General features: G+C 34.9%; 2 protein-coding genes across 4 annotated transcripts in view; one reads left to right on the top strand and one right to left on the bottom strand.

The window, feature by feature from the left end:
• Positions 1-775, top strand: part of LOC138315674 (GPI ethanolamine phosphate transferase 1-like) — a 62,681-nt gene extending 61,906 nt beyond the window's left edge. For all 3 annotated transcript variants that reach the window (XM_069256864.1, XM_069256865.1, XM_069256867.1), the window contains exons 29-30: positions 36-152; positions 445-775. In XM_069256864.1, the coding sequence (XP_069112965.1) occupies positions 36-152; positions 445-612 (285 nt within the window). In that variant the 3' untranslated portion in view covers positions 613-775. The remainder of the gene's footprint in view (positions 1-35; positions 153-444) is intronic.
• A 2,727-nt stretch (positions 776-3,502) lies between these two features.
• The window catches only part of LOC138315673 (sodium-dependent noradrenaline transporter-like), a 36,082-nt gene continuing 23,729 nt past the window's right edge, over positions 3,503-15,855 (bottom strand). Inside the window, exons 4-15 of the mRNA XM_069256863.1 lie at positions 13,021-13,258; positions 12,373-12,511; positions 9,842-9,976; positions 9,358-9,461; positions 7,572-7,696; positions 7,241-7,353; positions 6,811-6,948; positions 6,067-6,166; positions 5,728-5,828; positions 5,338-5,517; positions 4,978-5,052; positions 3,503-4,389 (exon numbers count right to left, since the gene is read on the bottom strand). Coding sequence (XP_069112964.1) covers positions 4,366-4,389; positions 4,978-5,052; positions 5,338-5,517; positions 5,728-5,828; positions 6,067-6,166; positions 6,811-6,948; positions 7,241-7,353; positions 7,572-7,696; positions 9,358-9,461; positions 9,842-9,976; positions 12,373-12,511; positions 13,021-13,258 — 1,472 coding nt within the window. The 3' untranslated portion in view covers positions 3,503-4,365. The remainder of the gene's footprint in view (positions 4,390-4,977; positions 5,053-5,337; positions 5,518-5,727; positions 5,829-6,066; positions 6,167-6,810; positions 6,949-7,240; positions 7,354-7,571; positions 7,697-9,357; positions 9,462-9,841; positions 9,977-12,372; positions 12,512-13,020; positions 13,259-15,855) is intronic.

The following is a 15,855-nucleotide window of genomic DNA, read 5'->3' as shown; positions in this document are numbered from 1 at the left end:
TGATCATTATAAAGTGTTACCTGTTGTGATTTCAGAACATCATTCCTCTTGTCCTCGTGACCTGCACCTTCAGAGCCATCCATATCACTACGCATGTCCCCATCCGGGCATTGTTTCTACTTGTCCTGGCTATGTCTGACATTATGGCATTGGTAAGTTACGGTAGTCACGGTGATATGGTCTTTATATCATTCTCTAAGTATCATACTAGCAGTGTTTACATCGATAAATATCAACGCTAAGAACTTTGATTTCTTGAAATATTGAAAATAATTTATTTGTAATTGAATTTTAGGGAAAAGGTGACGATCTGATGAAATATGTTCTTACAGTACATTTATCATCATATAAGCTTATAGTAACCTGTATGTAGAAATAGTTATTTTTATTGGTAAACCATTTATAATGTAGGAATACTGATATTAATCTGTTGTTCTTTTTCAGAATTTTTTCTTCCTAGTCCGTGACTATGGTAGCTGGCTTGAAATAGGAACTAGCATCAGTCATTACGTCATCGTTATGTGTATGATTATATTCCTTATGTTGCTGTTTGGCCTTTCTCATTGGCTCACGACATTCTCCTTGGTGTCCCGCAAATCACACAGGAATTGAATGACCACAATACCCTCCTATTGCTCTTTTCTCGCTATCATTCTTCAAACCAATTGCTTTTAGGCCGCACTAGAACAATGTCTGTGATGAATTGACTTTAAGAAAGCCTTTGTACGATCCTTTTATCTTTTTTTATAAATAAAATCATAAGAAATAAACATGACATTGCGTTGTTCAATTTCTTTAATCTCTACCTCTTCACACTCCAGTCCGGAATTCGACACTCGCTTGTTATATAGGGCAATTGTTCGTTAGATTTTGCCGTAAGGCGGTATCAGGGAGAAATAGATATTTTCAATAATTAGTTTCAAAATTGACAATACAATAACAAAGAAACAATTACTCTAATTGAGACGCAGTTCTTAATAGTGATTTATGCTTCAACCATGTTGATATACGATCTTTATTAATCCTCAGAGGGTTTATAATATTTACCCGCAATGACTTAGCCACAAAATTATATAAGGGATATTATCTCATGGTCGAATCTTTATCTGAAACGAGTGATTGAATACTTGATGACTATAATACCTCGAAAGTATGTAAATATACTAAATTTTTCTGTGTACTCCAAGTGATCAAATCACCAACAACAAAGGCTCATCAGACATAACAAAGCCTAACATATGGCGATATATAACGAATCGTCAATGAAGTTAAGTGGAACCTTGTACTATCTCGAGTGGCAATACATTAACAGAGTTAGGAACACGTGTAAACATATACCACACATGCGTACATTACTCCGTATTAAGTACTTCTGCTAAATAGTGGTATCATGTACAATTAGCTGTTCATCAATAGGAACTTCATTAAATGAAACTGATTAAAGAGATTGTCATTAGATTTCGCTTCCATTTAGCTTTAGCCGCCCACCGTAGTCTTTATATAATGTGGATAGTATTGTCTAGTTTGCTTGTTAAGGTTTTCCTGTCTATCATATACCAGAACACAGGATTTTCACAACATGTCAATCAGAAATATTTGCAAAATGGTAATGATGTATTGGGGTCGACAGCGCTTTGCTCTTGTGTATTCAGAGAAAGCAGATGTTGTTGATGACAAAAGGAGAGGTTCTTAAGAAAAACTCATGACTCACTGTAGTTTGTGCCTAAATTTGCGTTATTTTGTCTAGAATATGTACGAATTTTAACATTCAAGGATTGTGATGGCATATTATGTAATATAAGACTCTTTCATATGTGGATATGAAGGATAGGGATATTCTATCCGATGGTCACAAAATGTAGTAAAACTCGGGTTTTACAACATTTTGTGATTCCGAGGGTAGAATATCGCTATCCTTCATATCCACGGATGAAAGAGTATTTTTATCTCATACTTCGACGTTTAACCGCAATTTTACTACTACGACTTTCCGCCATTTTGAAATGAATTCGAAAAAAACGTGAATGCAAATAATTTCTCAATAAATGATAATTGCGTAATATTTTCAACTCAAATTCTATTGTTTGTATCTTTTAAAGTAAATACAACATAGTTTCTGAAAAAAATGTTAAAGTTGAAACGAGAAAGTAGTAATTTTGTTGACGCTGTGACGTCACGAAGTTTTATTGCATGGGTTGCTATGCAATACAGCTTCAGGCGGCATGAGTGTATTGCCCTATTGCCACAGTATTACACGTGTAGGTATGAGAGAAATATTCATTGCTCTCTGAAAGGACTTTATTGGCTCTCATTATTGAGACATAACAGAAAGGCATAGTGTAAAATTAACATGATACATCTTTTTTGATTTACTTCCTATTTGAACATATGCAAGATTCAATAGTCTGAACGAGCAAAGAATTACAGCTCAGGAAATTACCGCAGTTGAAAGCTAGCATATATATCCTTTACACATAGAAATGGACAATAATGTATCCACAAACAGGTATTTTGGGCGTAACGCTTTAAAACGGTATATATATATCACATTATCATGTAAGTATGAGAAATCTCCTTACGAAATAATAATGTCAAAAATGTATTTGGTAAACAGTTAATCAGATGTAGATATATATCTAGGTGTCAGATTGGAATTCTCAGGCCCGGTTAGATTCATGTCGATCTTAGGTACATTAATGCTTGTCGATGGCGCTCACTTCAGCATGGAGCTGGAACTGGCAATGGCCGCACCAACTTGCTGAATTTACACTGGGGGAACTTTAGTAACGGTAATAGGTTGTTTTAGATAAGATGATTAAAACGGTGATGAAACGTCTATACAAAGTTTGGCGAAAAGTTCAACTATATCAAAATAAAAACATCTTGTATAATTGATGTATCAAGGCAGTAATAGTCAAATACGCCACTCCGGATTAAGGAAGCAACAAATATAGAAAAGCTTAAAAAAATCAAGGGATGATATCGGTCAGTTCTATTTTAAGATAACTTTACAGACGTTTCTTTTTACATTAAACGTCTGGTAAAAAGCAAGGAATGAAAATTATGAGTTTGAATTACGGAACTGAATTAAGGAATAACAACTGAACAGTACCTAAAAATGATTTAAAGAAAACGTATCAGAAATTAAATTAATAATTCTTGAATAATAGTATACAATCGGATTTTGTTTTTCCTCTATGAGCGTTAATATATAGTTGTTTTATGGTCGAAAAAAATTTGTAAGATGACTCCTCCATTAGAAGAAATGAGAACCAAACGTTCCACAAGGCAAATCGTTCATCTTTGGGGTTTTTCCGCCTTATACATATAGTTTTGCAATCTCAAAGTAGATAACATATTTTTATTTAGTACATGGATAAAATTGCTGTCTTTTCCTCTGTTTTTCTTTTCTTTTTCGTCTTTTATTGTTCCTTAAAGCAAATCGTGAAATAGTACCATAATGGCACAAACTCACAAAGAAAAAACAACGATGTTTTTGTAGATATTATTTTTATTCCTAATGAATGCACAGGGGTACCAGCCACGTGCCTTATAACTATGAGTTATGTCAACAGAGATATACACACAATTTTATATACATTTACATCTATCCATAACGTTTGGCCCGAGTAGTTACGTGATAGTTTACCATGTATATCTGATATGCTTCTACATAGGAAATGCTCAACAATGTCATTACTCAAATGAAGGAATAATTGCATGATGCATGTAGGAATAAAACAGTTGTAAGGTGATGTCAGAGTCTAATTCATCCAGAGGAAGGATTGGCTAACACTGATTATAACAAACATCACTGATGCTTTGCTCTACACAGAAGGCAAAACTATAATAGGTAAGTTGACCTCTGCTTACAAAGCGTCGGATGACCCTACAGGCCTGCGTCTATAAGGTGATGACACATACTGGACACCCGAATACGACTTTGACGATAATAGCATGACCAACACAAAACACATCATGTTTATCACATCTCACTGACATATTTATATATAATCCAACATGAAACTATTGTAGGACATCGTTTCGGAGACGCCGTCATTACATGTAAGGACACCAGTTTCATAACGGTAATACATATTGGCAAAAATCATGAATGTTATGGTCGTAAACGTATGTCTTTGATACCCATGGCTGTCGGTCAGTGATCAAAGCAACACCGGTATGAAGTGGTCGGTACATCACTAAAGATCTATATAGAAACTTTCACAACAAATACACTTACACAATATATCTCCATCGAACGATTTCCTTTAAAAGTGAATGTAATGTACCAAACATGGAATATAGTGCTATCTTCAGAATGATTATGTTGAAACTGTGCCCATTTTAGAAGCTTTCTTGATTCTAGATGGATACCCAGTGCTGTTTCTGAAAATTTAATCGAATAAGTTCAATTAAGTACTGATAATTAATAAGTCCATATCCTCAATTAGCTTAACATTTTCATGAATAACTGTTTACTTAAAAGTAGTTTGATAAGACAATATGCAGTTATCAATATCCATGTGTTGTTAAAAAGTAGACAAAATATATCAAACTGGACTTGTAAACTATTTCGCTCTGCAATGAGTCATCAGGAATGATACCATAAAGATTTAGCGAAAGAAGACGATAACAAAATAAAATTGTCAGTGAATGAATCCATGGTAAAATTAAGCTTAATCCCCCGTTTATTCAACTTACCCCACTCCCCCGCCCCCTCTCAAAAAAAGATAAAATGTAGTATATTTCTTTGCATATTTTGTCAAGTTACACAACTCCCAATACCTAAGTACAAAGGTTAGCCAAGGCACATTATAACATACATACCTTTGTTTGTTCAACCGCACCAAACACTGATTTGCAAAATATCACTATACATGTATTTAACGTGGGATACCGGTACTACCTTTAAACAAAAGTTCTAATCGACTAAAGTCGGGTGACGAAATTAGCAAATAAGTTTGACTTTGTTACCTTGAACCGCCGGACGATGCCAGTTCTCTGTATAAGGGCATGCTCTCTTGTTGGAGATATACACAGCGCAAGTCTCTGGAATCGAACAAATGAAGGTTAGAGTGATTACTGGAGCCATTTCATTGGTTAACTGAATAGAATTAACTCTTATGCTACAAAGATTACTTCACGTTATTTTAATCTTTAATACTGTTAGAGAAACAAACTGCATAGAAGAAAACATGTATATTTGTTCTTTTTAGTTGATTGAAACTTTCGAATTATTCGAACAAGTAACATGCCATGTTGTATGCAATATAACAATAATCTTTGACAGTAATCTCTATGAAAAGAAATAGCAAACTGCAATGACCTACTTACACGCTTGAACGAGCCTTCCGTGGTGCAGAGTTTGTAGATGGCGTATAGCGGTATGAGGGCCATGGTGGAGAAGGCTACGCTCCATCCAATAGAGTTAGCGTAGGCCGGGTATGTGTACACCCCGTCTCCACCTTTGTATATCAGCGGGCGGTAATGTAGAAAGCTTGATATCACAAGGATCTGAAATAAGGACATTAAGACATTACGACATTTCAACGCAAAACAGAAATATGAATGCCCACTACCTTTTCGAAACGGTTTTTACCTACACTGTTTATGAATTGCACATAATAAAATAAACGAAAAAAAAACCAATCGATCAGGATTAAAGACTAAGGAAAATTTAAAACGTTTGTTATCGAATGATTGTTGAACTTTGGATATACGTACTAAGAGGAATGTTGGACAAAGGAATTTCCAGCAGATTCTCCAGTACATCCCCGGCGTATACCCGGTCATCTGCTTAACATCTCGACAAAACTGGTCCACACCTGGGTAAAAGTACATTATTCAAGTAAATACAAGTTACATTTATTCCATTATAACATTATTGTTATATGGGAAACCTACAAAAAGAGAACACTATCCACAGATGTTCAAGTTTTGATGATAACAATGTCGCATTCTGGTAAAATGTAAATACCCTCTAAATATTATTTACCTTCATGATAATTTGGAACAACGGAATAAAGAAATCTGATTTAGTATAAACAGTAGATGCATGCTTACCATACACCCACGACACGGCGATTACTTGACAAAGCACAGCAAACAGAATAGATGTCCCCGCCGCAAACGTGTCCAGTATCTTAAATACGTACATACCACCCTGCAGGACACAAGAACAATCTAATATATAAATGTTGGAGGGGTCTTCCAAAAGATATTGAAAACATTTTATCTGTAAAATACTACACTTTACAGTTGCTTTAACCGTCTAGGCTTTGTCAGGCTTATCGAAATAACCAAAGCTTTGTTTTACTTAAAAGGCACAAGGAATGCATCAGGAGAATAGACGAGCAAATGATCTGTTCGAGATTGGAATATCAATATCAATACACAGCTGACGGGATCCATATTAATTACTGTTATCATGGATGGACATTGTCATGATAAAATATTATGTAGAAGACCTTTACCAAATACAATTCCAATGCACTTAATTTTAATCTTCCAGAGAAAATATCTGTTTTCGCCATCTTTAAATTGCCTTTATGATTGAAAAGGGGTATAATGTTATGCTAACATTCTTGGTATTAATATGTGCGTACTAAATTAAAGGGTAAACATCCAATGCACTTTTTTCTGGAACTCTGCCTATTGTTTGTTTTATGAAAATTCAGTCACTACATCTTGTTTTAAATTTGATATCAGAACTGATAGAGATGATACAAGGACTTTGTGTACTAGAACAACACAGAAATCAGAAGAACTAAAGCTAAGGTTGTGATATGCATAATAAAATTCACGTACATTGGTTGTGCAAGGCAGTGAGAACAGGAAAGCGGTACACACAATGATGAAGGTAAGAATCTCCCGAGACCAGCCGAAGCGGATTAGGCGGTAAAATTGGTTCCCAAGCCCGGTCAGGGGTGACTCCAAACCACCAAACTACAAAAATACAGATCTATATATCAAAATATGTATAAAATGTGTCAAAATATCGAAATGAAATAATGCCTCGTTTATACAGCTGCAATCAGCATCTACACTTAAACATAATTTTCAATGTCAGTAAATGAAACAAGATGAGAGTCCAATAAGTCCAATCATTAAATTAATGTCGTGATCAATTGCTGATAAACAGTTAAAATAATGATTTTACCAATGGCATCAAATTATACACAGTCATAACGTTCTCTGTCCCGTATTGTGATTCTGTTATCGATATATGGTAATTTACCGCACTGTCCATGCCAAGGGTGACGAGCATGAAGAAGAAGATGATGGCCCAGGCTGTAGATCCAGGCAAGGTAGCGATGGCTTCCGGGTAGACAATAAACACCAATCCGGGCCCTATAAATAATTAACTTACACTGTTAACTTTTAATTGACCTGAAATTACACTTTAAAACGGTGACATAAATTGAAAGTTCTGATTCTCATAAATACATACAATTATGTTAATTCGCTTATTGTGTTGCGCGGAAACGCATGTAATTATTTGATAAGTATTATGCATGAAATATTGATATTTAATGTTATCTGAATACACTCTATCACTGTATACCTACCATCCTGGGCTACTTCGTTGATGTCTTTGCTTTGTCTGGTCGCCATGTAACCGAGGAAGGTAAAGACTACGAACCCAGAAAATATACTGGTAAAACTGTTCACTCCCGCTGTGATCAGGCAATCCCTGTTATAACAAGGTCAAAATACGAAATCATGAGAGTAAACTTATTCAAAATAAAACTGTAGAGTAATTTTTAATATCTTTGCATGAAGGATTGGTATACACATACTGCTGATCAGCGTTTCGTAAAAAGTTAAGGGGGGTATACTGTAGCTGCCTTTACGAAAATGGTTATTAACGATTATGTAATTAATTTAAGATATTGAAAAATGAAGCAGAGTAAAATTATTTTTACCAAACTACTGGTATTTTGATTGCTAATATCAACATTGACAGATCTAGCAGCATCGCTATCATTTTATCGCTGTAAATATTCTTTTTAGATTTTATCTTAAATCATTCCATGAAGTTCATGTTTACATAGTGAACAAGTCTTCTTTTTATCCTTTTTGTGGTCAGATGTTTAGATTGGTTAAACCATTCGCAGTCAAAGCAACAAATATTTATGGTTTCCATCCAAGCTTACAGTAAGTGTTGCAAGCAACACAAGTCCCCTGCCGTCAATTACATTTTCTAATCTATGGCAAGTTACTATTACTTAGTTATGCTATCATTGTATGAATGTTGGACAAATTCTGTCTCAAGTTACCGTCCGGAAACGAAAATTTGTGAAATTTGTAACAGCGACCTTTGTAGTTGATCTTTTGACTCCAAATTTAATACCAAATTTAATACCAAGCTGTATTTTCTCATATGCTACTATTGAGTGAAGTTTGATCGAAATGCATTGGTGTTTTCTCAAGTTAACGTCTGGAAACTAATATTTTGTGAAACAATCTATTTTTAGTAATAGTGATCTTTGTAGTTGACCTTTTGACCCAAATCCAATCCCAAGCTGTATTTTCCAATATGCTGCCATTTTGTGAAATATGATCAACATCCGTTGTTTTTATCGTTTGGAAACGAAATCCGGACAGACGGACAGACAGACAGACCCTCGGAGACTAATAAGTGGCATATTTTATGTCATCTTCGCTAGCAAAAGCTTCTGATAACGTTAAATTCCCAGAATGAAGATAGGTTTTTGCACAACTACTGATCTTTGATGTTATTTTTTAAATCTAATTAATTATTGTTGATCTTAGAAGATTAGATGTAGGTTTGGTAGTAGAAACATAATGAATCTTACTTTATCATATGTATTGTGTTAAGGTTTAATGTCCAATAATGAGCTCAGCTTGCTATGTGATTATGGTGTAGGTGTGGACAATGAGATTGGTTCAGCCTAATTCTGCTACAATAACATTACGTAATTCCGCTTACAACTAACACATTGTAACAATAGATATGTTTCAGCGAGCAGAACGTGTATATACTTTAGTTTGAAGTTAAAGAGGTATACGACCTTGATGTAACTTTGGGTAAATGAAGAATGCGGTGAAGGAAGTTACGTCGACGTCGATGAGTGATGCCAGGCTATCAGATAGGTATACACAGCGGTCGGCAGCACACATTTTCATTTTAAAAGTTTCACAGATAAGATATGGCACCTTCCTTGCCTGAATATATCAAGACCGTTTTAAAAGTTTCAGCTCCAAAGGAAAGAGAAGTCGTGGTTAACCGAAAGGTATCACAAAGATTAAATGACATTTTGTTTTTGCAGAAATATTTTTGGCATGGATTGAAAAACAATTAAAAAGATCGAATTGATTAGAGAGACGCACCTGAAGCAGTTGTTATGGAACTTGTTATAGCTTGCGTATGCTATATGGGTCCCGAAACCTGCACCGATGGAGAAGAAAATCTGTACAGCCGCATCTATCCAAACCTGTAACATAATCCCAAACAGCCCGTTAGGTCCGTGTACTTTCAGTAATAATGAGCCAATATCACAAAGCGAGATGTTATTCTTTGGAGTTGTTAAATTATTCTTTGGAGTTGTTAAAGTTCCAGTGCTTTTTGTCGCAATGCTTGTAGATTTAAGAAAATGCTTAAAAAGTAAATTGATAAAGTTTTGCTATTCCACAGTCGCGGTAAATCAGACAAAATAGCCCATTCAGACATTTATACATGATCGTAGAAATTATTTATTGTCTAAATGCCTTGAAAAAAGTCTATCTGTTAATGAAAACAAAGTCACAAAATAGTACACTTTTTATGCATTGGAAACTGAATTATGACACCCTTACACATTGTCTACGTTCCTACCTGGACGTCACCAAGGCGACTGACGTTAGGAGTGACGAAATACTTGATACCGTCCCCTGCTCCAGGTAGGAGAGAGCCCCGGATGAGAAGAATGGTCAATATGAGGTAGGGAATGGTGGCCGTAAACCAAACGACCTGTGGTAAAACAAGGTATAATTCAACCTTGCTTGTCACAAGCATTTTCAGTGGCTCAAACAATCATGCCATAACGTAAAAAAAATAACGTCACCGATTTTAAAACCTCATTTGATTAGCTGAAATAATGGTGTAATAATTTCATAAACAAAAGAGTCCATCACGAAAAGAGAATTTAACGATATTCGATCGAATATTTTTCTCCTAATAATTTAGATTATTATTTTTCTGGATTTTTTGTCGCTTTTCATTGGTCAAAAACACGCCACGTGATCAACGATAAAAAACTATATTGCACGATTTTTCCGGAAGTAGTTTATCAAAAAAGTATATTGCACGGTTATTTTTAGATAACGTTATCGTCTACGTTACCAAAATGATTCGTGTTCCTGGCGCTTTGAAACAAACGCTTTCATGACCTGAGTTTGAAGCGTGACCACAAAATGTGACAGACGACGTTGATTATTTCGGTTTCTAACAAAGATGATGATGATTTCCAGCTGATGACTACAGTCTAAACTTTTAAATTTTCAACATAAACACGGTAGGAGAGTAGGAAATAATCGAATAACATTCATTAAGCATCTGGAGCCATTTCATAGTGAATACGTTTGATGTTTTTTTTTTAAAATTCCACCTAGACTAGTTATAACATTAGGCCTAGGCTAATCCTACGGTATGTATACGATTTTTTTATTTTACGGAATGGAGTACTAAGCATAAGAGAGTGTATCTTAATTGTGTCAATCTGAATCTGTTAATATATGTTTGAAGTCGAAGTGGATTAATTCAACGGAGAACAAACTACACATTTAATTGACTGTGTGATATGGAGCTACAGGTATATAATGGAGTACATGTAGGCCCTACATGTATGCAAAATACAAACACGCATGCACCGGGAGTATGTAATAAAAGCATGAAGTGGATCAATTGATACTGTTTTCATATTTTGTTTTTGCATTAAACTTGTTACAAAATCTTAAGATTGTAACTGTCATCACGAAGCGGAATTTACAATGCGATGCTTATTTAGTTTCACACTTATTTCAAAATGTAAAAAATCCAGAAAAATAATAAAACATTATAGCATTTTGATTTCGGTCAATACATGGTTATATCGACTACAGAAAAAATATCGACCTCGGACTACGTCCTCGGTCAATATTTTTTCTTTGGTCGATATAACCATGTACTCGTATCACTTCCAGTATAATTTTTACTGGGTTATAATGATAAATCGATATCACATACAGCTATGAAAATGTCAAATGAATAACCAGATTAGCCAATAAAAATGCATTTTCTCTTTCTATCTGCAAAACACTTTTAAAGATAATTATATTATCCATGGTATATTGAAAAAGGAGACTGTATATACATATTAGAATTACTTAGAATCAATAAAAGTATAAGTTAAATAAAAAAGGAATCTGCCATGGGTATTTCTACTTTCGGTTTAGTGGAAATATGACATTTTTTACACGAATTACAGGTAGACCGATTTACCTGTCTTGATACTGAAGCGCTTGTTATTTTCAAAATAAATGTCCTCTACTCTGCATAAAGGAATAAGTCGTCCATAAAACCAAACATTTCCACAGTAATAACACTGTGATAATTTATTACAAATAAAGAGAGCATCCCTTTATAGCACAAATATCAAATATTCTCTATTTGTTAGATAATTTGGGGGCCACGGTGGCCGGGTGGTTAAGATGTACCGACATATTACCACATGCCTTCCACCTCTGGGTCGCGAGTTCGAATCCCATGTTGGGCAGTTGCCAGGTACTGACCGCTGGCTGGTGGTTTTCCTCCGGGTACTCCGGCTTTCCTCCACCAACTAACCTGGCACGTCCTTAAATGACCCTGGCTGTTATTGGGACGTTAAGCTAATCAAATCAAATCAAATTTATATTATGTTATGGTATACAGTTTTCCCAAAACGTTGCTTAAATGTTTAATTCTAGCATTAGGGTACAATCTAATTTGATGGTCATTTGATAGGTATGAAAGATCACGCCAATTTTCGTGACATGCCTTTGATTTCGTTTGACATTTCAATTATAAATATGTTTTCGTTGGTCGCCTCAGCTGACATTTTGAGACTGCAGGTCGTTTCTGTACACTGAGAATAATAAACGCAGTGAAAACGAGTAAACGGGTATTCATTTTCTTACATGTTACATGTATTTCCCACAAAACTGTACTCATGAACTCATCTAAGCTCGAAAAACTAAAAATACATTGTATATTATTATATTGATAATACAAACATCCGTTATTTAAGCACATTTCGTACAACACTTAGCACCTTTTAGAGAGATAGTTATAAAACCCAATGGACGATGAAATTCCTTGTCGCCAATTAAAACAGGTAGACCAGCTCATACCTTGCCAGCACTCTTGACACTTTTCCAGAGACTGAAGTAGAGAATGATAAAGGTGAGGAGAACACACAGCGCCAGCTCCCATTTGATGGGACCCAGGTCTCCGATCCCTTTACTTTTATGTAGGCCAAGCATTCCTCTTCTGTAACAAGGAAGAAGAACATGTCATTTTATTTACTGCTTTGTTTTTATCAGATAAATAACAATGAGTTGTTTACCTTTAATAACAGCTGCCAATCTGATTACATTGCTAATTAGCAACTGCAGAGGCATGCAAACAATAAAACCGTATCATTTTAAAGAGTTTGGTTTAGTTTTGTAAGAATCTTGATTAAGGTCTCATTTAACATCGGAGCTATGTAAAATGCTCTAATCTAATTGTTAGATTTTGCAGGTATATGTCCATCTTCTAAATGAATCTAAATATATGTTATAACATCATCTAGCTGAAACTATATGCACTAGGGACACAAATGTAGTACAAAACGTACATGTATAACATATAAATATATTTCTTTTGTTTGATCTCATGAAATATTTTATTGTAGAATATCATGCAAGGATGTGACGAAAGTATTATTGAAAAGACAGAATGCACTACAATCCCTATTTACTCATTCATTACTATACAAATATATTATATGTACCTACTCATAAAACTCGAATGCTGATGACACAGACGTGTTGGCGTCATAGGAACGGTTGAAGTAAGTCTTGTTAGTATCCCAGTCAATCTGCCAGCATCTGTCACTGTTGAATTCGTGTGAACAGCTAGCCCAGGGCAGGACAAGGGAGAACGACGAGAACAGGTAGTAGAAAGACCAGCCTATCACGAGATTGTAGTAAAATGCCACAATATAGGCCATTAAACAGGAGGCGTATCCGATACCTGGAACAAGAATGTGAATAGTCAATACACAGCTCTTAAACAATACACAAAAAGGAATATAAGACAAGAATTCCACTTAAGTGGATGTGTCGACTGCACAGCATCACAAAAAATAGATATTTGCAGTTGGAAATATTGCTAATAATTAGGTGAAGTTATCAAATCACGTAAATCTTCAAATATTGAGGGATTTTGACCAGTATCAAACCACTCCGAGATCTCATTATTATAAAGCAATATACCAATTTTGGTTGAAATTGGACAATAAACACTACAGTTATCTAAGAGGAAACCATATATTTATCTGCTTTGGCGAATTCGAAGTCCCGTAACTCTTGCAAATATTGACGGATTTTGACCAGTACCGAACCCATCTAAGATCTCATTGATACATGTATGAAGCAATTTATCAAATTTGGTTGAAATCGGAAAATAAATACTTAAGTTATCGAGTGGAAACCACGGATTTATATGTTTTAACGATTTTAAAGTCCAGTAACTCTTGCAAATATTGACGAATTTTGACCATTATCGGACTCAACCGAGATTACATTGCAATAAAGCAATAAACCAATTTGGTTGGAATCGGACAGTAAATACTAAAGTTATCACACGGAAACCATTTCTCGGACGCCGACACCGACGCCAACATAGTGGTACCTAAGTGTTACCCTTGCGTTACAGGCGACACAATAAAATGACTTTAATGTAAAGTGAAAAGCAGGAAAAGCCCAGCCAAGGGTAGCTACTTTAAGGATGTACACCTCTGAGATGTCAAAATATTCCGAACTATGATGTGTTTTGGTATCATAGATAATTTCGAGTTCATGTACCATTTTAGAAATTGAAAAAATATACCCGGCGTATGGTATTTGACATAATATGAGATTGTAGTGAAGTATGTAGCATAAACCCTATACACAACAAATCAGAGTAACATTTCCCAAAACTGTTCATGTAACTCCCCTTTAAACTGCTAGACGGCGATTTAAAGTTCTTTTCGAATGCACAGTACAACTTGTACTTAGAAGCCACAATTTATACAACCATTTGTTATTTGATAACCTGTCAAACAATTAACACAAAAGTTAACAAGTAATTATTTCTTGCACAGCCTTCTCCTTTCTGTTCAACTGAGTGCCAAATATTCAACCTGTTGCGTTCAGCGACTCAGACAATGGAGTGTATACACGACACATAATCTATGTTGCTGGTATGTCTTTCAAAATGTTTGCCTCTTTTCACTCAAGCTCGGCTATAAACAAGCACTTGTCGGTCTACAGTTGTCTTTGAACTAGTATTATTAGTGTGAGAATTGGTCCGACTCGGTGAAGTCAGATGTGCAAGTAGACGGACAAGTGTGATGAAGGTAATGCTGGTATACGTTCGGCAGATTCTCTCTATAAGTAATGATCAACAGGTTTCTTTATAAATTTGCTAGACGAAAAGTTTTTAAATCTGATTTTCAAATGTTTACAAATACTTTATATAACATAGCATATCTAGTCAGATAGATAATGAAACCGTTTTATCTTTTTTCTCTATTACTCATGACGAAATATTAAGCTTGCAATTAAAAGTAATAGTAAATGTAACATATTTTCATATTTCGAAATGAGGTCAGATCAGATCATAACCTAGAATATGATCATTTAATAATTATGGAAATTCCAATACCAAACGGAAGATGAAATAAAGTGTTACTATTTGGAATTCATAATATGTATAAAACAATTTATAGATAGGAGCTGATGAGAACCACGAAACCAAACAGAGGACAAAAGACGTCTTAAAACTAGCAACTATCTAATTGCAATCAAAGTAACAATATTTCACTATAAGGACTAACAAGGAATATATAGTATCAAGAAAAAATATATTAGAATCGGCGAATATGCAAGAGCGAAATGGTGGATGTGAAACGTAAATGAAGATGTTTTGAACATAAATTTTCTTTCAGAATATTCCATCGAAGAAAAAAATTCTAGGACATTTTAATACAGAATAAAAGGTAGAACTACTGTTCCGTTTCCCTCTAGTGCTGTATTTATACTATAAACAAACGTGTATAATGCATACCAATGTTAATGGGTTTTACTGTCCGATATATCAGTCGTACTGTTACGGTGTAGTAGGTCTGTTTAGCTACACATATCAACATCCGCAAACACAGCTCCCTAGTCTGCGATTTACAACCCACACAACTGCCGCTACCCCCAGTCTTACACAGTCTGGTGCTCCTGTTAAGATCTCCGACAAGTAATTTCTGTCGTTAACAGGTGAGAGAACACTTCTAAGTGTCAATTTAGACAATTGCGAGTATTAACGTGGTCTTGTTATTCCACGTTAAATAGGTTTTGCTTTTAACAAGTATTTCAATTGGCTTAAAAAGTATTTATGTCTTCTTATCTCATAAGCAAAAATTACGCTTGTAGCGTCGTCGCTGATTGACCGATACAATTTCGTAACGAGTTTCTTAAAGAACCTTCCATTCAACTATTGCACAAACATTCAATATATTTTTCCATATAATAACCTACTAATTGTCCCCCATCCAATGATTCGGGAGTATTTGTTAATTTTACTACATTAGTTCA

The sequence above is a fragment of the Argopecten irradians genome, chromosome 2 (genome assembly GCF_041381155.1).
Source record: "Argopecten irradians isolate NY chromosome 2, Ai_NY, whole genome shotgun sequence".
NCBI classification, from domain to species: Eukaryota; Metazoa; Mollusca; class Bivalvia; order Pectinida; family Pectinidae; genus Argopecten; species Argopecten irradians.
The sequence above is the reverse complement of the archived record's forward strand: the minus strand, read 5'-3'. Positions and strand labels throughout refer to the sequence as shown.